General features: G+C 33.3%; 1 protein-coding gene across 1 annotated transcript in view; it reads left to right on the top strand.

Moving 5' to 3' along the window:
* Positions 1–23,158, top strand: part of ADAM18 (ADAM metallopeptidase domain 18) — a gene marked incomplete at both ends in the record, with an annotated part of 160,731 nt that overhangs the window by 88,577 nt on the left and 48,996 nt on the right. Inside the window, 2 exons of the mRNA XM_080796291.1 lie at positions 1,768–1,954; positions 18,869–18,949. Of these exons, the coding sequence (XP_080652417.1) occupies positions 1,768–1,954; positions 18,869–18,949 (268 nt within the window). The remainder of the gene's footprint in view (positions 1–1,767; positions 1,955–18,868; positions 18,950–23,158) is intronic.

The raw sequence follows: 23,158 nt of genomic DNA, 5'->3' as shown, positions 1-23,158 counted from the left end.
AAACAAAACAAAACAAAACAAAACAAAACAAAAATATCTTGCTTCCTTCGTGAAGATTATAAATAGCCAAAGAAAATGTCTAGTTGGGTGGGACTAAGATTGTATCCACCACTTCGCATCCACATGAATTTACTGTAAGTATGACATGTAGAGGATGCAGAATTTCCCACATGCCCCAATGCAAGACTATTAGATTGAAAGAGAATCTCTGGAATCACAAAAATAGTGATGATGAGAGATCTGATAAGGAGATCCATATAAGCTCCAAAAGACAAGATTTAGTCAGTCACACCTTGTTAAACACTAATACAGAACACCAGTGATCAGGCAGACTGAGTTATACCACAGTGGATGCCAACAAAAATAGGAGGTAGGGATAAACCAGCTATGCTTAATCTCTCCCTGATGGCCAGAAGGCATGTCAACTACCCTTGGCCTAAGATTATTTGTGGAAGTATGGACAGAAAAGGTGGAAGAAACTGTGAAACTCTAGCAAGCACAACTTACCCAGATTTCATGGTGCATACATTTTCCTGAAATAAAATCACCAACACAATTTATCTGCTCTAAGAAGACTGTGATTCCTTTCCAGAAAAGAAAAGCCCGTTATTTTCAAGAATTCAACCATAAATGCAAATTCTTAGAGAAAGGACTTTGGAGGAAGAATTTGTAATAAATAACCAGACTAGAAAGAGACCTACTATGAAAAGTTGGTTTAAGATATATGCCATAGAAAGACAGTGGAGCCACAACCAAAAGAAGTATCTAGATCCAGGATAGAAAATTTATGCTGGGAAGAAGAAAAGCTTGGAAAGAGATTTGAACTTTGGCTTCCAATTTCACTTGAATCTTACCTCATTGTGCCATTAACTTAATCTCTGTGATGTTAAAAGAAACTAAAATGGTCTTTTAGGACAAATGGATAAAATTTTCTAAGGGAAGACTTTTGAAGAAGTAATAAGGACATGCTTGATAAGCACATATTAATAGTTAAGAATAGTTTTTTCCATTGAAAATGAGAATTGATATATTTGAGTGACTCCATGAGCAAGAAATGACATAGATTACTTTCCAGGGCATGGTCTAGGACTATTGTAAGCCTTTAGAGAAGGCAGTATTCTGTCCAGTGATAGATTATGAATGGCTAAATAAACTCTTTATGGGATAATTTTTGGTATGCTTGTGGCATAAAGGAGATCTCAAGTTTCTTAATTCTCAAGAGAGGTGCAGAACCAATGCAAGTATCGGCATGTTGGAAAAATCTTGGGATCAATGTGAAGAGTGTGTATACTAAGAGATGTACTGATTAAAGTTCATGGTAGGGGCAATGGACATTAACAGAAGGGGCTCAAAATATATAGAGAGTTAATAAATGCAACCAGCTACTCTCAGGAAATGTTGGGTAACAAATGACCAGACTGGCCTAGCGGTATCAAAGTGGAGGCAGGTGATGAATTTTCCCAAAGAATGTGGTAAAATATGATGAATGGCCTAGGTCAACTGGAGGCTAGACAAAACGTTGAGTTCTGAAATAGGAAATAAGGTTACGACTGCAAATTTGAGTTTAGTGTACAGTAGTCAATTCAGTTCCAGTGCTAATGATTGGATTGTATTCAGTTGCTGTGCACCATAGGATAATATTATCTTGGCATTTTTTTCTGCCAAAAGTATTATACCACATATTAAACAATATTAATGTTATATAATACTTATTTGGAAGTTGGTATCATTAAAAGACAAAATGATAGAATTTTTTTTTCATTTCAGGGATGTTCTCTGTGGAAAATTAGCTTGTGTTTGGCCACATAAGAATTATAAAAATGATGTTCAATCTGCAGTTTATTCATATATTCAAGGGCACGCATGCATATCTATAGCTACTGGGTCATCAGTGAGATCAGATGGAAGAGATTATGCCTATGTAGCTGATGGAACTGTTTGTGGTACACAAATGGTAACAAAACATGTTCATTTGTATTTAGCTGTGTTATATTATGTAATTATCAAATACGATATTCCATAATGACTGTCACAATTATACTGAATGGATTTGAACCTGGTGCTATAAATTATTTTCCACACAATATTGAAAATATAATTAAACTAGGCCTCAGCTATCCAATAACTTTGCTTTTTGGTTGTTATAACCTGTCATTATCCTTGTATGAGAAGATATGTATGTGTTTTAAGCACAACATTCCACTAAAATGAGAGATGATTTTTAAAATTAGATCTTTGAATTCTAACAAATTTCAGAATTCTGAGCTTTCATTTTTTCCTGCTTCACAAAGAAACATAACATTTCCTAAACCATCTGTTTACATTTATAATCAAAGTAAAGTGTGAGAGGTTTGGAAGAACCAAACAAGAAGTCTATACCAGGAAAGCATGGTTATAGTAATGTACAAGCTTACATCCATATGCATATATACATACATATAAGCATTTGCACTTATATATGCATACAATAAAGGGAGAACAAAGATGATTTCATTCAGAGGGTGCTAGTCAAGTTGGAAGTACAAGTGCACACATTCCTGAAACTATAAGGCATCTGAGATTTAAAGTAGCAATCGTAAATCAGTGTGCCACATATAAATGACATTCAAACTTACTTGTTGAATTAAAAATAAAACAAAACCTTGAAATGACAAATTGATTAGCAATTCTTTTTTATTTTATAATGTATGTTCATTTAATTTTTATTCAGGTATGTTTGACATAAAAATTATATTAGTTTCTGGTGTATAACATAATAATTTAACATCATACACATTGTGATATGATCACCACAATAAGTCTATAAGCCATCATCTTCAATCCATTATTGACTATATTCCTCATGCTGTGCATTATATCCCCATTACTTATTTTATACCTCTATGCTTGTACTTTTTAATCTCCTTCACCTCTTTTGCTCTACCCAAACCTTTCCCTCTGACAACCACTGATCTGTTCTCTGTGACTGTAAGTCTGGGTTTTATTTTGATTGCTTTGCTCTTTAGAATTATAAAGGTGAAGCTTTATGGTATTTGTTTTTCTCTCTCTTACTTATTTCATTTGTATAATAACCTTAAGTTTCATCCATGTTGTCACAAATACCAATATTTCATTATTTTTTGTGGTTAAGTAGTAATGCATTGTATATATATATACCGCATTTTTATCCATTCATTTATGGATGGGCATTTGTGTTGCTTATGTATCTTGGCTAATGCTGCAATCAACAGAGTGGTACACATACCTTTTTAAATTAGTGTTTATATTTTCTTCAGATGAATATCCAGTAGTGGAATTACTAGATCATATGGTAGTTCTATCTTTAATATTTTTTAATTTAATTTAATTTTTTCAGTGTATCTTTAATGATTTGAGGAAACTCCATACTATTTTTCATAGGGATTGCACCAATTTACATTCCTACCAATAGTGCACAAGATAGTCCTTTTCTCCATATCCTCACCAACACTTGTTATTTCTTGTCTTTTTGCTTCTAGCCATTGTGACAACTGTAAGGTGATACTTCACTGTAGTCTTGATTTGTATTATCCTGATGAGTAGCGATGTTGACCATCTTTTCATGTGCTTGTTGGCCTTCTCTATACATTTTTTGGAAAAATGTATTCAGATCTTTTTCCTTTTTTCAATTGGAATTTTTCTGTTATTGAGTTGCATGTGCTCTTTATATATTTTGGATCCGAGGCCCTTATTGTACATATGATTTGGAAATATCTTTTTTCAGTAGGTTTTTTATTTTTTATTTTGTATCTTTTTATTTTGCAATTGTTTCCTTCTCTGTGCAAAAGCTTTTTAGTTTGATGGAGTTCCATTTATTTCTTTTTACTTTTGTTTCTCTTGCCTTTGATGTCAGATTCCAAAAATGTCTTTAAGACTGTGTCAAGGAGCTTATCACCTATGTTTCTTTCTAGGAATTTTATGATTTCAGATATTACATTCAAGTCTTTACTATACTTTGAGTTAATTTTTGTACATGTTAAGATGATGGTCCAGTTTTATTCTTTTGCATGTAGCTGTTAGTTTTCCCAACATTATATTTTGAAGACATTATACTTTCCTAATGTATATTTTTGTCTCCTTCATTATAAATTAATTGACCGTATATTCATAGGCTTCTTTTTCTGTTCAGTTGGTTTACATGCCTATCTTGATTTCTGTACCACACTGTTTTATTTGCTATAGCTCTGTAGTCTAGTTTGAAAATAGAAAATGTGGTGTCTCCAGCCTTGTTTTTCTTTTTGAGGAGGTTTTGTCAGTTCACTGTCATCTGTGATTCCATGAAAATTTTAAAATAATTTTTGTTTCCATTTTGGTGATGAATGTCTTTGGAGATTTGATAGGGATTGAATTTAATCTGCAGATTGCTTTCGGTAGTATTGATATTTTAACAATTTTGATTCTTCCACTGCATGAGCACAGAATATCTTTCCATTTATTTGTGTCATCTTCAATTTCATTCATCAATGTCCTAAAGTTTGTTTAGCATACAGGTCTTTCACCTCCTTTGTTAAATTTTATCTCTAGGTATTTTATTCTTTTTGATGCAATTGTCAGTGGAATTTTTTTTTTTAATTTCTCTTTCTGATGGTTTATTAGCATGTAGAAAACACAACCGGTGTTTTTATATTGATTTTTTTTTTATCTTACAACTTTACTGAATTTAGCTCTAACAGTTTTGTGGTAGAGTCTTTAGGGATTCCCGTTTTTTAAAGATTTATTTATTTTAGAAAGAAAGGGAGAGTGTGTGCAAGTGAGGGTAGGAGCAGAGGGAGAGGAACAGGCAGACTCTGCACTGAACATGGAGTCCAACGTGGAGCTTCATCCCAGGATCCTGCAATCATGACCTGAGCAGAAATTAAGAGTCGGATACTTAACTGACTGAGCCAACCAGGTGCCCCAGGGATTTCTAGATAATAATATCATATCATCTGCAAATAGTTATTTTTACTTCTTCCTTTCCACTTTCTATGTCTTTTATTTGTTTTTGTTGTCTAATTGTTGTGGCGAGAACTTCCAATACTATGTTAACTAAAAATTGTCTTGTTCTTGGTCTTAGAGGTAAAATTTTCAGCTTTCCATCACTGAGTATGATATTAGCTGCAGATTTGTCATATATGGAATTTATTGTGTTGGGGTATGTACCATCTATGGACAAATTTTTGAGAGTTTTTATCATAAATGAATGATGAATTTTGTCAAATTTTTTTCTGCATCCATTAAGATGATCATATCTTTTTTCTTTTATTTTGTTAATTTGGTGTATCCCCTTAATTGATTTGCTGATGGTGACCTGTCCCTGCATCACTGGAATAAATTCCACTTGATTATGGTATATAATTCTTTTAATGTATTATTGAATGCAAATTGCCAATATTATATTGAGGATTTTTACATCTATATTCATTAGGGATATTCGCAATACCTTTATTTTCTTATCATGTTCTTGTCTGGTTTTAGTATCAGGGTAATGCTGGCTTTGTAAAATGAGTTTGAAAGTATCTTTTCCTTTCCAATTTTTTGGAGGAGTTTGAAAAGCATATGTATTAAATCTTCTTTGAACATTTGGTAGAATTTACCATTGAAGATATTGGGTCCCAAACTTTTGTTTACTGAGGGGTTTTTTTTTTTAATCACTGAATCAAATTTCTTATTAGTAATTGATCTATCCAGATTTTCTATTTTATTTATTTATTCATTTATTTGAAAGAGAGAGTGAGAAAGGAAAGAGAGAAGAGAAAATACAAGCAGGGGGAGCACCAGGGGAGGAGAAAGAATCTCAAGCAAACTCCATGCTCAGCACGGAACCGAATGTGGGGCTTGATCTTGTGACACAAAGAACAAGAGTTAAGAGTCTGAACTTAAACCAAGAGTCAAGAGTCATACACTTAACCGATTAAGTCACCCAGACACCCATAGGCTTTATAGGTTTTTTTATGAGTTAGTATTGACAGATTATAAGTTTCTAAGAATTTATTCATTTCTTCTAAGTTGCCCAATTTACTACTGTAAAATTGGTCATCGTAGTCTCTTACGATTCTTTGTATTTCTATGATAGGAATTGTAATTTCTCTTTCATATCTAATTTTATTTACTTGAGCACTCTGTTTTTCTTGGTGAGTCTAACTAAACATTTGTCAATTTTGTTTATTTCCTCAAAGAACTAGCTCTTAGTCTTATTAATATTTCCTATTGCCATTTTAGTCTTTAGTTCATTTATTTTAGCTCTGATCTCTATTATTTCTTTCCTTCTACTAACTTTGACCTTACTCTGTTCTTTTTCTAATTCTTCTTTGTGTAAAGCTAAATTATTTACTTGATATTTCTCTTGTTTCTTGTGATAGACCTGTATTGATATTAACTTCCCTCTTATAACTGTTTCTTGCACCATCCCACACATTTTGATAAGCTGTATTTCTGTTTTTATTTGTCTCAGGATTTTTTAAATTTCTCCTCTGATTTCTTCTATGACCCAGTAGTTGTTCAGCAACATTTATTTAATCTCCATGTATTTCTGTTTTTTCTAATTTTCTTGGGATTGATTTCTGGATTCACACCATTGTGGTGAGAGCAAGTGCTTAATATGATTTCCATTTTCTTGAGTTTATTGAGTCTTGTTTCATGGCATAACATGTATTCTATCTTGAAGAATATTCCATATGCACTTGACAAAAATGTTTATTTTGCTCCTTTTGGGTGGAATATTCTCTCTATATCTTTTAAGTCCATCTGCTCTATGTGATGCTTAATGCTGATTCCCATTTTTTATTTTCTGTCTAGATGATGTATTCATTGATTTTAGTGGGATGTTAGAGTGTCCTACACTTACTGTATTTCTGTCAGTTTCTCCTTTTAGTTCTATTAATATTTTTATGTATTTTGGTGTTTCTATATTAGTTGCACATATATTTATAGATACTACATCTTCTTTCTTGATTGATCCCTTTATCATTCTATAGTGTCTTTCTTTGTCTTTTATTATAGCCTTTGTTTAAAGTCTATTTGTCTGTTAACACTATACTTATCTTAATGACCACTGAGTAACATAAGATATACATATCTTAATGAGTATTGAGTAACAACATACTGTTGAATCACTCTGTTGAACAGCTGAAAGTAATAGAACACTGTAAGTTAATTACAGTGGAATTAAAATTAAAAAATAAAAAAGACTATTTGTCTGATATGAATGTAGCTATACAAGCTTTCTTTGCTATCTTTTTCCATTCCTACATTTTCAGTATGTGAGTGTCCTTACTTCTGAAAGAAATCCCTTGTAGGCAATGTATAGATTTGTTTTGTTATTTTATCCATTCAATCACTCTCTGACTTTTGATTAAAGGATTTAGGCCATTTACATATAATGGAACTATTGACACATATGTACTTATTCCTATTTCATTCATTGTTTTCTGGCTCTTATTGTAGTTTGTCTCCTTTTCTTTCTATTCTCCCTTGGTTTTTTGATAACTTTCTTAAGTGTACGTTTACATTTCTTTCTCATTTTCTTTTGTGTGTTTAGTATAAATTTTTGCCTTCTGGTTACCATAATGTTTACATATATCCTCCTATGTATAGCAACTTAAATTTGAATATGTTCTAAAACTTTGAATTTTTGCTCCCCACATTTTATATTATTGATGTCACATCTTACTTCTTTTTTATTCTACATATCCCTTAACTAATTGTTGCAGCTTTAATTAATATTGCTACTTTTATCTTTTGACATTCATAAAGTAGCTTTATAACTGTTAATTGACTACCTTTATTTATTTTTTGCATGAGATTTTTACTTCTGTATGTTTTTCTGTTATTAATTACTGTTATTTCTTTTCAGCTTTAATAAGTCCCTTTAACATTTCTTGTAAGGCTTGTTTGGTAATCACAAACTCCTTTAGCTTTTGCTTGTCTTAAATTTCTTCAATTCTGGTTGTTAATCTTGTTGGTAAGAGTATTCTTGGGTGGAAATATTTTTTCCTTTCACCACTTTGAATGTCATGCCTCTTCCTCATGGCCTGAAAAAGAATCTTTGCTGAGAAATCATGGATAGCCTAGTGAGGTTTTCTATGTACATAACAATTTGTTTCTCTCTTGCTTTTAAGATTCTCTTCTTTAAATTTTGACATTTTATTTTTGTTTTTGTTTTTAGTTTTCTTTTAAGTTATTCAAATTCCAGTTAACACATTATTAATATTACATTATTATAATATATTATATTATATATTTATTGTATATATTATACATTATGTTATATATTATGTTATATATATTATTATATTATATTATTATTATATTATTAGTTTCAGGTGTATAATTTAATGATTCAACACTTAACTACAATACCCAGGGCTCATCACAACTAGTGCACTCCTTAATCCCTGTCACCAATTTAACCCATCCTCCAATTGACCTCTCCTCTGAAAACCATTAGTGTGTTCTCTATAGTTTAGAGCCTTTCTCTTGGTATGACTCTTTTTTCCCCTATACTCATTTGTTTTGTTTCTTAAATTCCACATGTGAGTGAAATCATATGGTATTTTTCTTTCTTTAACTGACTTATTTCACTAAACACAATACTCTCTAACTCCATCCATGTTGTTGCAGGTTACAAGATTTCATTATTTTATGGCTGAATAATATTCCATGCTATATATATACTACATCTTCTTTATCCATTCATCAGTTGGTGGACATGGGCTGTTTCAATAGTTTGGCTATTGTAGATAATGCTACTATAAACATTGGACTACATTTATCCCTCTGAATTAGATTTTTCTAATCTGTATTCTTTAGGTAAACACCTTATAGTACAATTGCTGGATCATTTTAATTATGATGTGTCTTGGTGTGGATTGCTTTAGGTTCGTCTTATTTGGAACTCTCTGAGCTTCTTGGACCTTGATGTCTGTTTCCTTCCCTTGGTTATGAAAAATTTCACTTGTTATATTCTCAAACAAGTTTTCTGTCTCTTAGTCTCTCTGTTCTCCTTCTAGAACACCAATAATGCAAATGTTATTCTGCTTCATGTTGTCTTAAAGGTCTCAAGTTTTCTTCATTTTTTAAAGTGGTTTTTTATTATTTTTTTCCTTTTTACTGGTCAGCCTGGATGAGTTACATTGCTTTGTCTTCCAGCTTGCTAATACATTCTTCTATTTCACCCAGTCTGTTGTTAAAACCTCTTGTGAATTTTTTTTAGTTATTTTATGCTTCACTCTGTGACTTTTATTTAGTATTCTTAGATTTTCTCTTTTTTGTTGTTATTGTTGACTTTCTCACTATGTTCGTTCATCTCCCAAGTTCAGTGAGCATTTTATGACAATTATTTTGAATCCCTTATCTGGTAGGTTACTTATCTTCATGTTACTTAGGAGTCTCTTACTGTGTGTTTTTTTTTCCTTGTTCCTTGTTTTGGGTTATAGTTCTCTGTTTCCTAATTTTGCTTGACTCTCTATGTTTATTTCTATGTACAATTTTTTAAAGATTTTATTTATTTTTGTGACACAGAGAGACACAGTGAGAGAGGGAACACAAGCAAGAGGAGTGGGAGAGAGAGAGGAAGTCTTCCTGCTGAGTAGGAGCCCCAATGTGGGGCTCAATCCCAGGACCCTGGGATCATGACCTGAGCCAAAGGCAGATGCTTAATGACTGAGCCAGCCAGGCATCCGTATTTCTAGCTACTTCTCTCAATCTTGAAGGAGTGACTTTGTGTACGTGATCAACTTTCTTTTTTAACTTTACCCTAACTATTGACTATCTCTCAAACCTTTGTGATTGTATAACCACCTGATTTATTCTTGATTAATCCCTATTTTTGAGTGTGTGCCAAGACACTCAGTATTCAATGGGAGGAATCTCATTTAGTACCTACTTTAAGGTTAATTGGAAACCAGACCCTTAGGCAAACATGTAAATATGTAAAATGTGAACATATGTGTATAATCTTATGGGAATGCAGTTATAATCCCTGCTGGTGTCCCGTCCAGAAGATCTGGAAGTATTCTTTGGGTGATAGTGAAATTTGAGGTTGCAGATAAGTGCATATGCTCCTTTCTCTTTGAGCAGTAGTGAGGCCCAGAATGTGCACAAGGATGTACTTACATTCCCTGGAGTGATTCCTTAGCCTCATTGTATGGAGGAGATTTGAAAACTGTCCCTCAGGCTGAAGTTCCATATTTGACAGACGAACTTTTTCCACAGGAAGACTGGGGTTGTGTTTCAGTCTATTGTCTGTGTATTAACCTAGGTGTGGTGACCAAGAACTCTGTTTCCAATTGTCATATTCCCATTGATATTAGGGTGTCGGCCTCCTTGGTCACCAGAATCAGGTAGATTAAAGGGAATTCCTTTTGTGAATTATCCACACCTACTGGTTTTAGATATACAGCTGGAGAGTGTAGGGATTGGAGCATATTTGCTGGCTTAAGAAAGGCAGTGATGATGTATCTTAGGTTAGGATGCAGCTGAGAGTCTTTGTCTGTTTGTGTATGCTGACTTTAGTTTCAGAGTAGGAGAATGCCACAGCCCCTTGCTTCCACCACCCCCAGACAGATAACAAAGGAGTGTCATAATTGTCCATGCTCACTGACTTTATCTAGTGAGCATGAGAATGCCGTGACTGTTCATGTTCACTTGCTCAAGCCAGCTAGAGGGAGAGTGCTGCAACTGCCTGCACAACCAGACTTCTGTAAGGCAGTAGAACAGTACTTGAATGCTGGCCTTTTCTATCTTGGCAAGGTGGAGGGACTGGGCTGTGTCTGAACTTCCTCCTGTGCTAACAGGATAGGTGCAGATTGCAAAAAATGGCATCTGCCAGTGTCTCTGACTCCAGGGAACTCTCCTCTACAAGAGACTTTTGAATTAGCAAATGAATCTCCTTCACATATATTCATAACGCTCTCCAAGCTGTTAGGGGATTTTTTTGTTTGTTTTTGTTTGTTTGGTTTTGCTGGATTTGGGTTGAGTGAGACCATATGTAAGCACTTTAAAACGTGAATCTCAAGTTTGTGTAGCAGTTTGGGTCCCTTGAGCATCAGTCTATTTGGTTTTCTAAGCCATACATTTTGGGAGTTTGTGTTTCCAGTGCAGATCTCAAGGATTGAGATGACTAATATGGGGGCACCAACCCCTTGCTTCTCCAGGAGAAACACTAGATGGGTGAGATCCATCCCTATTGTGGGATGCCATGACAGGACAGTTTTTGGTGAGATGATATCCCTGTCTTCCTACCCATTTTGATATGGTCTGATTTTAGTCATAATGGCTAAAATTACAAGTCAGGAAATGACAGGTGTTGGCAAGGATGTGGAGAAAGGGGAACCCTCCTACACTGCTGGTGGGAATGCAAGCTGGTACAGCCACTCTGGAAAACAGTATGGAGGTTGTTCAGAAAGTTGAAAATAGAGCTATCCTATGACCCAGCAATTGCACTACTGGGTATTTACCCTAAAGAAATAAATGTAATGATCTGAAGGGGCACGTGCACCTAAATGTTTATAGCAACAATATCCACAATAGCCAAACTATGGAAAGAACCTGGATGTCTATCAACAGATGAATGGATAAAGAATACATTATATATATATATAATGTATTTACATATATATTTATATATATAAATACATTATATATCTACATTTATATATATAATGTATTTATATATATACACAATGGAATACTATGTGTGTAAAGAATACATTATATATATAATGTATATACATTATATATATTATATATTATTATATATATTATATATATTATATTATATATATTATATATATACATATATATGGCAAGAATTCATGCTTTTTGATAGCTACATAGTATATAAATATATACATATTACATATATTACATATATAAATACATTATATATAATGTATTTATATATATATATACAATGGAATACTATGTAGCTATCAAAAAGCATGAATTCTTGCCATTTGCAATGACATGAATGGAACTAGAAGGTATCATGCTAAGTGAAATAAGTCAATCAAAGACAATTATCATATGATCTCTCTGATATGAATAATTTGAGACACAGGGTAGGGGGGTTGTGGGGAGTAGGGAGGGAAAAAATGAAACAAGATGGGATCAGGAGGGAGACAAACCATAAGAGACTCTTAATCTCATGAAATAAACAGGTTTGCTGGGGGGTGGTGGGGTAGGGATAAGGTGGCTGGGTTATGGACATTGGGGAGGATATGTGCTATGGTGAGTGCTGTGAAATGTGTAAAGCCTGATGATTCACAGACCTGTACTCCCGGGGCAAATTACATGTTAATTAAAAAAAAAAAAAGCGCAATTCACATGAGAAGTGCATGTTTGATTCTGTAAGAACCTGATAGAATCTTTGCCAGAGTGGTTATGCCATTTACTTTTCCACCAGCAATATGTGAGTGATCAAGTTTCTCCACATTTGGACCAGTATTTGTTGTTACTACTATTTTTTTATTTCTGCTCTTTTGATACATGTGTATGGACATTTTTGCTTTTAATTTCCATTTCTCTAATAGTTAATTATATTCAACACATTTTTATGTGCTTATATACCATCAATACATTCTTCTCAGTAAAATGTTTACTCATGTCTAATCAGATCACCTTTTTTAAAAAGATGTTGGTCTTTGTTTTTTTTTTTAAATAGTACACTCAAGTTTACAAATTATTTTCTTCTATCCTGTAGCTTTTTTTCAAGCTTTTAATTTTCAGGATGTCCAGTTTATCAATTTTTCCTCTTATAGACTATGTTTTTGGTGTCAAGTCTAATAATTTCACCCAGCTCTAGATCATGAAGATATTTTCCCATGTTCTAATTTTTTTTTCTAAAAATTTATAATGAGTTTTACAGTAAATCTTTACTTTATTGCTAACTTTTTTAATAAGGTGTGAGGTTTAGGTTGAGGTTCTTTTTTCTGTACCTTTATAAAAATTAAACTGGGATATTTTTGTGGATCTATTTTGGGGTTGTCTACTCTGTTACATTGATCTACCTATCTATCCACCCACTAATATGTTTTCTTGATTAGTTCAGTAATGTAGTAAGCCTTAATAATGGGTAGAGTGAATCTTCTCATTTTACTTCCCTTTTTCAAAATTATTTTAGCTATTCTAGGTCCTGTATTTTTCCATATAAGTTTTCAAATAAATTTATAAAAGACAACAAAATATTTTCTGGAATTTTAATAAGAATTGTGTTAAAACCACTGTTCATTTTGGGAAGTACTGATATTTTTACTGTACTGAATCTACCTTACCATGAATATGGTAAGCCTTTTAAATTATTTATGTAGTCATTGACTTTTAAAAATAATTTTCAAGATAGAGATCCTATACATCTTTTGTTAGATTTATATCTAAATTTTTTATTCATTTGGGAGAAGTACTGTGTTTTCATCTTACCTTTTATTGTTGTTAGTATAGAGAAATATTATTTTTATGTATCTAACTTATACCCAAAAAACTTGCTGAACTCATTTATTAGTTTTAGAACTTTATGTAAATTCCTTAAGATTTTGTGTGTAGACAATGATGTCATCTGTGAAAAGGGATAGCTTTTTCTTTTTTTCCTTTGGTAGTCTCTCTCTCTCTCTATCATCTAACTGTCTTCTGTTATCTATCATCTATCAGTCTGTCTATCTGTCTATCACCTATTTATCTATCATCTCTTTTAAATATTTGTTCCTTGCTTATTGAACTGGCTAGAACTTCATGTATTATGTTGAATAGAATCATAAGAGTGTATACCCTTGCCTTCTTCCTGATCTTAAGGGAAAGCATCCAGTCTTTTACTATCAAGTTCATATTATGTTAGTTGTAGGTTTTTGAAGAGGACCTTTAGCAAATTGTGGAAGTCCCCTCTATATCTTGTTTGTTGAGATTTTTTTTTCTATCATGAATAGGTATTGAATTTTGTCAATATATATTATAATGCAAATTTTCTTCTTCAGAATTATAGTTTTATTTTATTGAAATCTAAAAAAAAACAACATATAGGAGTTCACTGATGGAATTTGAGTAGTCTAGATTCATACAGAAAAACCGTGGATATGTGAAGATATCAAACTTCCTCTTATGTTAGTTAATTTAGAGATTAGGAAACACATGTGATTAAATTTATGTTGAGAATTTTGGGAAATTGTTCAGAATTTCCAGACTTTGATCATAACTATCTAGGAGACTCAAGGATGCTAAGCACCACTGTTATTCTGAGCTTCTAGTGAAGAGTACCTCTCATTCTTAATTAAGCAGGATGAAAAATGTTATAGCAGTAGTAATGTGTGTTGTGTTATTGTAGGAAAATTATATTTGGATGTTTGTATAACACTGATATTTTGATAAAGTATTTTTTTATTTAAAAACAACTATAGCTTATTTTCTTTGTTGTTAAATACCTACAATTCTCCCTGCACAAATAATAACTGATTATTTTAAAAAAACATTTTCAGACACAAATATTTTTTATATATTTTTTCTTTTAAAAATGCATAGAAATCAGAACTCTACAAATAAAAATTTACTATAAAACTACTAGTTATAGTACATCATTTGTGACATATTATTTGACTGAAAGGTTACTTTCAAGACTCCGCCTGACACATATTTATAGTTACAGCAGATATAAGAGCAGTGTATTGAATGGAAGCAAAGTGTGCTCTCATCACAGGATATGGCAAATATTGGTATTTTTTGAAACGCAAGATTCTTATTTTTAATAGACATATATGTTATAACTAGACTTTTAGAGTAGATTTCAGGAATCCAGGATATTAAATCTAGCATGTTCAATTACAATATTTATATACATTGTCCTATAAAGATAAATTATTACTGATAAGACTATGTTGCCTTTTGTATTTGTATATAAAAGATTCTTGTGCTACTCAAAATATGAAAATAAGATAATATCACAAGTATTGAAAACATCTCTATAAAATAGTCTTGTGAAGTTGGCAGTGCCATTAAAGTGTCATATATGGTATGTTTCTTCTGTTTCCAAAATTATTTATTGATAACATTGTCCTCATTTTCTTAATGAAATTATTTCTTGATTATAATCTATAACTTGAGATCATTTGTGTGTGTGTGTGTGTGTATGTATATATATATATAGTTAGAGTGGTGAATACAATAGAGCCACACACTTGATTTGGGGTGTGTTTTGGTCTGTTAGAAAAGACTGCCTCCCAGAATTTTAAAGAAAAACATATATATACAAAAATAAGGGTAAACACAATGAAGGGATGGAATATGGCTGTAAAGATGAAAATTAAAGATTCTAAAAATGGAATTGATAAGAAGTTGGTTGAAAAAAGAAAGAAAAAAAAAGGAGGAGAGAATGTGATCAGGCTGGAGACTAGAACAAGCCATGCACTAGATTTAGGGTATATTTTGATCTGTTAGAAGAAACCATATCCCAAAATTTTAAAGAAAGAAAAACCTATATGTATACAAAAAATAAGGCTAAATACAATGAAGGAATAGAATATCACTATGACAATGAAAATTTTAAATTTTTTAAAAGGTATTGATAAGATAAAATAGTTTAAAAAGGTTAAAATCAGAAAGAGGAAAAATTTTAAAAATAGAATAAGAAAAAAATAAAATTAAAAAAATTTAACTGAAAGACTAAAGAATCATGGGGAAAAAGTCATGCATCCTATGTGTTGCATTTCCCTAGCTCTGGAGTTCCACAGTTCTCATTGATCAGTGAACTTGGTCTTGGCTGGATGTTCTTGTTAATCTTTGGGGGAGAGGTCTGTTGCAGTGATTCTCAAATGTCTTTGCCTGAGGTGGAATTGCATGGCCCTTACCAGGGGCCAGGATAAGTAATCTGCTCAGTTTTGCTCTCTGGAACTTTTGTTTCCTGAACACTTTCTGTACAGCTTTGGAGGATGGAAATGAAAATGGCAGCCTCCCAATCTTCAGTCCCACAGGAGCTGAGAGCATGGGTCCCCACTCCTCAGCGCAGCCTCAGCAAAGAAAAGCAGTCAATCATCCCTGTCTCCCTGGTCTCCGGCAAAACTCTGTGCTCACCTGGCCTATGATCAAGTGTTTCTATCTCTAGTGCATGGCCCTGTTTGGAGTCTCCAAACCCAGCAGATTCCTGCAGTGTGCACCCATGCTACTCCTACCAGAGGAGGAAGGGGGGGGGTCTCCCTAGATCTGCCATCTGTGGCGTCACTGCTTGAAGATTAGTGGGCCAACTGTGCCTTGTATCATGGTGTAAGGTAACCCTGAGCTGTGAGCCCACTCCTTGGCTCCATCTTCGCAGTCAGCTTCCCTGCTCTGATACCTAGCAGCTCTGCCACACTCAGGCACCCCTGGTCTTTCCATGACCCTGAGAGTCCTCTAAGACCTCACTGTCCCCACGAGTGTTCCACCCCCCACCCCACCCCTGCTTAACCTCTGGAGCTATGTCCCTCATGGAGCAGACTTCTAAAAGTTCCGATTTTGTGCTCTGCCACTCTACTGCTTGCCAGAAGCTGTCCCCTCCCCCCCTGGTCTCTCATCCTGTATATTGCCTCAGATTCACTTCTTTGTACATCCTTCCTCCCAGAAAGTTGTTGCTTTTCTGTTCCTAGAATTGCTGCTCCTCTTTGATCTCCTGTTGGGTTTGTAGGTGTTCAGAATGGTTTGATGACTATCTAGCTCAACTCCTGGGATGTGGGGATATTTAGGTCTCCTACTCCTCTACCATCTTGTTCCTCCCCCTGTTTTGTTTTGTTTTTGAGACATGGTCATTCTGTTTTTCATGGTGGCTGCACAATTTTGCATTCCCACTAGTAATTCACAAGGGTTTCAATTTGGCTACTTCTTTACTAACACTTACTTTATGTTTTGTTTTGTTTGGATAATAACCATCTTAACAGGTATGAAGTGATATTTTATTGTTTTTAATTTTCATTTTCCTAACAATTCATGATGTAGAACTTTTTTTCACAAGCTTGTTGGCTATCCCTATATCTTCTTTGGAGAAATGTCTATTTAAGTCTTCTGTCCATTTTTAATTTAGTATTAGTTTTTGTAATTGTTGAGTTTAAAGAATCCTACATATACGTTGGATAACAATCCCTTACCAGATCATGATTTGTTAATATTTTCTCCCATTCTATGGATTGCCTTCTCAGTCTCTGGATAGTGTCCTTTGGCACATGAAAGTCCTTTTAATTTTTTTGAAGTCCAAGGTACCTGTTCTTTCTTTTGTTCCTTATCATTGGGTGTCATATTAAAAAAATCATTTCCAAACTAATATTATGAAGCTTTCCCCTATGTCTTCTAAGAGTTTTATTATTTGGCTCTTTAGGTCTTAAGTCCTTTTGAGTTAATTTTTGCATATGGTGTAAGATCTAATTTCATTCTTTTGCATATGGATATCCAATTTTCCAGGATCATTTGTTGAAAAGATTATGTTTTGCCATTGGATGGTCTTGGCAGCAAAATTATTTGACCATATATGCAAGGATTTATTTCTTAGCTAATATATTCCATTCATCAATATTTCTGAATTTATGCCAAGACTACTGTTTTCATTGCTGTAGCTTTCTAGAAGGTTGTGATATCAAGAAGTGTAATTTCTCCCACCTTTTTTTTTTTTTAAGGCTGTTTTGGTTATTTGATATCCCTTGAAATTCCTTTTTAGGATGGGTTTTCTATTTCTGAAAAAGTGTCTTTAGAATTAGCATCTTAACAATGTCTTTCAGTCCATGAACACAGGGTATCTTTCTATATCTTTATACTTTCACATCACTTGCCTGCTTGGTTTGGTTGGTTAATAATAGTTAATACTGTTTCAAATTGAATTATTTTCTTAATTTTGCATAATGTTTATTTCCAGTGTAAAGAAATGAGTTTATTTCTTTTGTATGTTAATATGTTATCCTGAAACTTTACTGAATTTTGGCAATTAGTTTTGAAAAGCTTATTTGTGTGTATAGAGTCTTTAAGGTTTTCTATATATAAGATTATGTCATTGGCAAACAGATAATTTTACTTCTTTCTCTACAGTTTGTATGCCTCTTATTTAATTTTATCACCAAATTTCTTTGGCTAGAATTTCCAAAATTATGTTGAAAAGAGGAGACAAATGTAGGCTGGAATATGCAACATCACTTATGTATTGGTGTATGTTAATTTTCAGGAAATAATTTTAAAAATCTAATTTTTATTCTTATTATCTTCATATTTTCAATGTGTTATTTATAATTTATGTGACTTTTAAAAATAAAGCAAAAAAAATGTAAGCCAAGAGGACAATTAACAAAATTTTGAAAGATAAATGAGGCAAAAGTTATATATCCAGGTGACTAATTACCACTAGATTACCCATTTTGACATAACAAGGGTTTTACAATGGATACAAATGTAGTTAAAATATTTTTCTTAACAAATTATTCTTATCAATATTTAACAAATATTCATGATAATCCAAAATACTAACATATTTGAAACTCAAACAAAATTAATGAATATTGTTCTAATTTTTGAGGGGACAAATCATTAATATTAATCTAGCTAATTATAATCTAGCCAATTAATTATTTATAAGAGAACATTAACATAATGAAGAAAATTTTCCTGATGGAGATTTTCAATTCAATTCCAAATTCTAAGTATCAAAACCCAAACTATATTACATTATTATAAAAATTACATCAAGGCAAACACCTTCAGTTATTTTTCTTTTTTCTATTGTTTAGATTTTTTGTTGGAATGCTAGAATCTTTGTATCAGAATCAGAGTAATATGGAATAAAATGTCTCAACTTGATCATCTCTTATGTGTATATAACAAATAATTCTTTTCTCATATTACTTCAAATGTGTGAGTATGAAATATCTTTGTTTTATTTTAGTACTGTATAAATAAAACCTGCAAAGAAGTTCATTTGTTGGAAAACAAATGTAATGCTGTTACAAAATGCAGAGGAAATGGAGTAAGTAAGTTTTCTTTTTCTAGTTCTAAATTAAATGTTATTTTTGTGGGTAATTCAAATTAAAGTTTATCTTACTAGGGAGAACTGAGAGTCTAGTTACTTTTAAACTGAACTTGCCAAGGAATAGCTAACCAATATAAAGAAAATGATTGGGGTGATAAATGTCTACCATTTGCATCAACATGGATGGAACTGGAAGGGATTATGCTAAGTGAAATAAATCTAGCAGAGAAAGATAATTATCATACAGTTTCACTCATATGTGGAACGTAAGGAATAGACCAGAGGACCATAGGGGAGGGGAAAAACTGAATGGGAAGAAATCAGAGAGGGAGACAAACCATGAAAGACTCTGGACTCTAGGAAACAAACTGAAGGTTACAGAAGGGAGGAGGGTTGATGAATGGGGTAACTGGGTGATGCGTCTTAAGGAAAACAGGTGTTGTGATGAGCACGGGGTGTTATACAAAGCTTATGAATCATTGAACACTACATCAAAAACTAATGATATACTCTATGTTGGCTAATTTAACATAATCATAAAAAATTAATAAAAAAAAAGAAAAATAAAGAAAATCAGTAGGGCTAATTAAAACACTGTTAAACAAACTGTACTACATCTGTTGATTTTATTGTGAAAATCCACAACTTATAAATTAATAACATGTTTGAATGAAAAACATTTATTCTTTTCTTATGCCAATAAATGTATAATTTACTTGTAATTATGAACATATTTTGTTCTCCTTCGTTTTCTTAATAATTAAAATTTATAGCTACATAATGTTTTATAAAGAGTATACTTTAAAAAAAAAAACCTGTTGACATGTTAGTGAATTTTCAGATTGTTCCTATGAAGAGGTTTCCAGTTGGATATGTATCCTCATGCAAAAATTTTTTATTTCTTCCCAATGGCTTATCTATCTTAATCTACTAATACAAATCTGCTGTTACTTTTGTATTTAATTTTTACATCTTAAAATTTATAGTTTTGGTCCTTTTATTTTTTTTAAGATTTTATTCATTTATTTGACAGAGATCACAAGTAGACAGAGAGGCAGGCAGAGAGAGAGGAAGGGAAGCAGGCTCCCCACCGAGCAGAGAGCCAGACGCGGGGCTCGATCCCAGGACCCTGGGATCATGACCTGAGCTGAAGGCAGAGGCTTTAACCCACTGAGCCACCGAGGTGCCCCCAGTTTTGGTCCTTTTAAAATTATTTTTCCTGAAAGAAAAATCAGTGTGAGATACAGTCAACATTATAGGAATTATCCCAGATTTACAATATTTATCAGTATTCAATTTTATAATTTTTAATTTGATTGGATTTAGAATATATAAAATACCTATTCCATTGTCTTCAGTTTTCCAGAGGCTGTTAACAAAGAGGATAACTACATTTTCATGTTTTGTTTTTTACTCTCTAATGTTATCATTATTGACCTGATCTTTTGCTTTCCATTGTTTAATTATCTGTTTTAGGTCTCAGCCCAAATTATTTTTATTAAGTCTCAAAGTTATAGATTATAAATTATTGATACTGTTTCACTGGATACAAATTTGTTTTCTTTGCCTACTACCATTTAGATTCCATTTTTATTGTACTTAGTTTTTGGATTTTTAAATAAAAATTTTCTTTTTTTATTAATATATCCCTATGTCCAGCATATACTTTATGTTATTTATTTTTTTAAAAAAATTATTTATTTATTTGACAAAGAGAGAAATAGCAAGAGAGGGAACACAAGCAGGGGGAGTAAGAGAGGGAGAAGCAGGCTTCCCACCCAGCAGGGAACCCAATGCAGAACTTTATCCCAGTACCCTGGAATCATGACCTGAGCTGAAGACAGGTGCTTAATGACTGAGCTACCCAGGAGCCATATTTTTTTAATTTTATTTTTTCAGTGTTCCAAGATTCATTGGTTATGCACCACACCCAGTGCTCCATGAAGTACATGCCCTCCTTAATACCCACCACCAGGCTCACCCATCCCCTGACCCCCCTTGCATCCAAAACCCTCAGTTTGTTTTTCAGAGTCCACAGTCTCTCATGCTTCCTCTCCCCCTCTGATTTCCCCCGATTCACTTTTCCTCTCCTTCTCCTAATGTCCTACACATTATTCCTTATGTTCCACAAGTAAGTGAAACCATATGATAATTGACTGTCTCTGCTTGACTTATTTCACTCAGCATAATCTCCTCCATCCTGTCCATGTTGATACAAAAATTGGGTGTTCATCCTTTCTGATGGTTGTGTAATACTCCATTGTATATATGGACCATATCTTCTTTATCCATTCTTCTGTTGAAGGGCATCTTGGTTCTTTCCACTGTTTGGCAACTGCAGCCATTGCTGTTATGAACATTTGGGTACAGATGTCCCTTCTTTTCACTATATCTGTATCTTTGGGGTAAATACCCAGTAGTGCAATTGCCTGATGGGTCATAGGGTAACTCTATTTTTAACTTCTTAAGGAATCTCCACACTGTTTTCCAAAGTGGCTGCACCAACTTGCATTCCCCCCAAGAGTGTAAGAGTGTTCCCCTTTCTCCACATCCTCTCCAACACTTGTTGTTTCCTGTCCTGTTAATTTTTTTCCATTCTAACTGGTGTAAGATGGTATCTCAATATGGTTTTGATTTGAATCTCCCCTGATGGCTAATGATGATGAACATATTTTCATGTGTCTGTTAGCCATTTGTATATGTCTTCTTTGGAGAAGTGTCTATTCATGTCTTCTGCCCATTTTTTGACATGATTATCTGTTTAGTGTGCACTGAGTTTGAGGAGTTCTTTATAGATCTTAGATATCAGCCCTTTGTCTGTAGTGTCATTTGTGAATATCTTCTCCCATTCCGTGGATTGCCTCTTTGTTTTGTTGACTTTTTCCTTTGCTTTGCAGAAGATTTTAATCTTGATGAAGTCCCAAAACTTCATTTTTGTTTTTGCTTACTTTCCCTTTGGAGACATATCTTAAAAGAAGCTGCTGTGGCTGATGTCGAAGAGGTTACTGCCTATGTTCTCCTCTAGGATTTTGATAGATTCCTGCCTCATGTTGAGGTCTTTTATCTGTTTCAAGTTTATCCTGGTGTAAAAGAATGGATGAATATCATTCTTCTATACATAGCTGTCCAATTTTCCCAGCTCCATTTATTGAAGAGACTGTCTTTTTTTCCCCCCACTGGATATTTTTTCCTGCTTTGTCAAAGATTAGTTGACCATAGAGTTGTGGGTCCATATCTGGATTCTCTACTCTGTTCCACTGGTCTATGTGTCTGTTTTGTGCCAGTACCATGCTGTCTTGGTGATCACAGCTTTGTAGTAAACCTTGAAATCAGGCAACGTGATGCTCCCAGCTTTGTTTTTCTTTTTCAACGTTTCCTTAGCAATTCAAGGTCTTTTCTGGTTCCACACTAATTTTAGGATTGTTTGTTCCAGCACTCTGAAAAATGCTGGTGAAATTTTGATCAGGATGGCATTGAAAGTATAGATTGCTCTGGGGAGTATAGACATTTTAACAATGTTTATACTTTTGATCCATGAGCCTGGAATTCTTTTCCATGTTTTTGTGTCTTCTTCAATTTCTTTCATGAGGGTTCTCTAGTTCCTTGAGTACAGATCCTTTAACTCTTTAGTTAGGTTTATTCCCAGGTATCTTGTGGTTCTTGGTGCTAGAGTAAGTGGAATCGATTCTCTAAATTTCATTTCTATATTTTCATTGTTAGTGTATAAGAAAGCAACTGATTTCTGTACATTGATTTTGTATCCTGCCACATTACTGAATTGCTGTACAAGTTCTAGTAGTTTGGGGGTAGAGTCATTTGGATTTTCCATATAAAACATCATGTCATCTGTGAAGAGAGCATTTGACTTCTTCTTTGCCAATTTGAATACCCTTTATTATTATTTTTGTCTGATTGCTGTTGCTAAGACTTCTAGTACTATGTTGAACAACAGTGGGAGAAAGGACATCCTTGTCGTGTTCCTGATCTCAAAGGGAAGGCTGTCATCTTTTCCCCACTGAGGATGATATTTTTAGCTGTGGGTTTTTCATAGATATTATGAATGTTCCCTCAATCCCTATACTTTGAGGAGTTTTAATCAGGAATGGATGCTGGATTTTGTCAAATGCTTTTCTACATCAATTTAGAGGACCATGTGTTTCTTCTCTCTTCCCTTATTGATTTGTTCTATCACATTGATTGATTTGT

The sequence above is a fragment of the Martes martes genome (genome assembly GCF_963455335.1).
Source record: "Martes martes genome assembly, chromosome: 2".
Taxonomy (NCBI): Eukaryota; Metazoa; Chordata; class Mammalia; order Carnivora; family Mustelidae; genus Martes; species Martes martes.
This window is presented reverse-complemented; position numbering and strand designations above follow the sequence as displayed.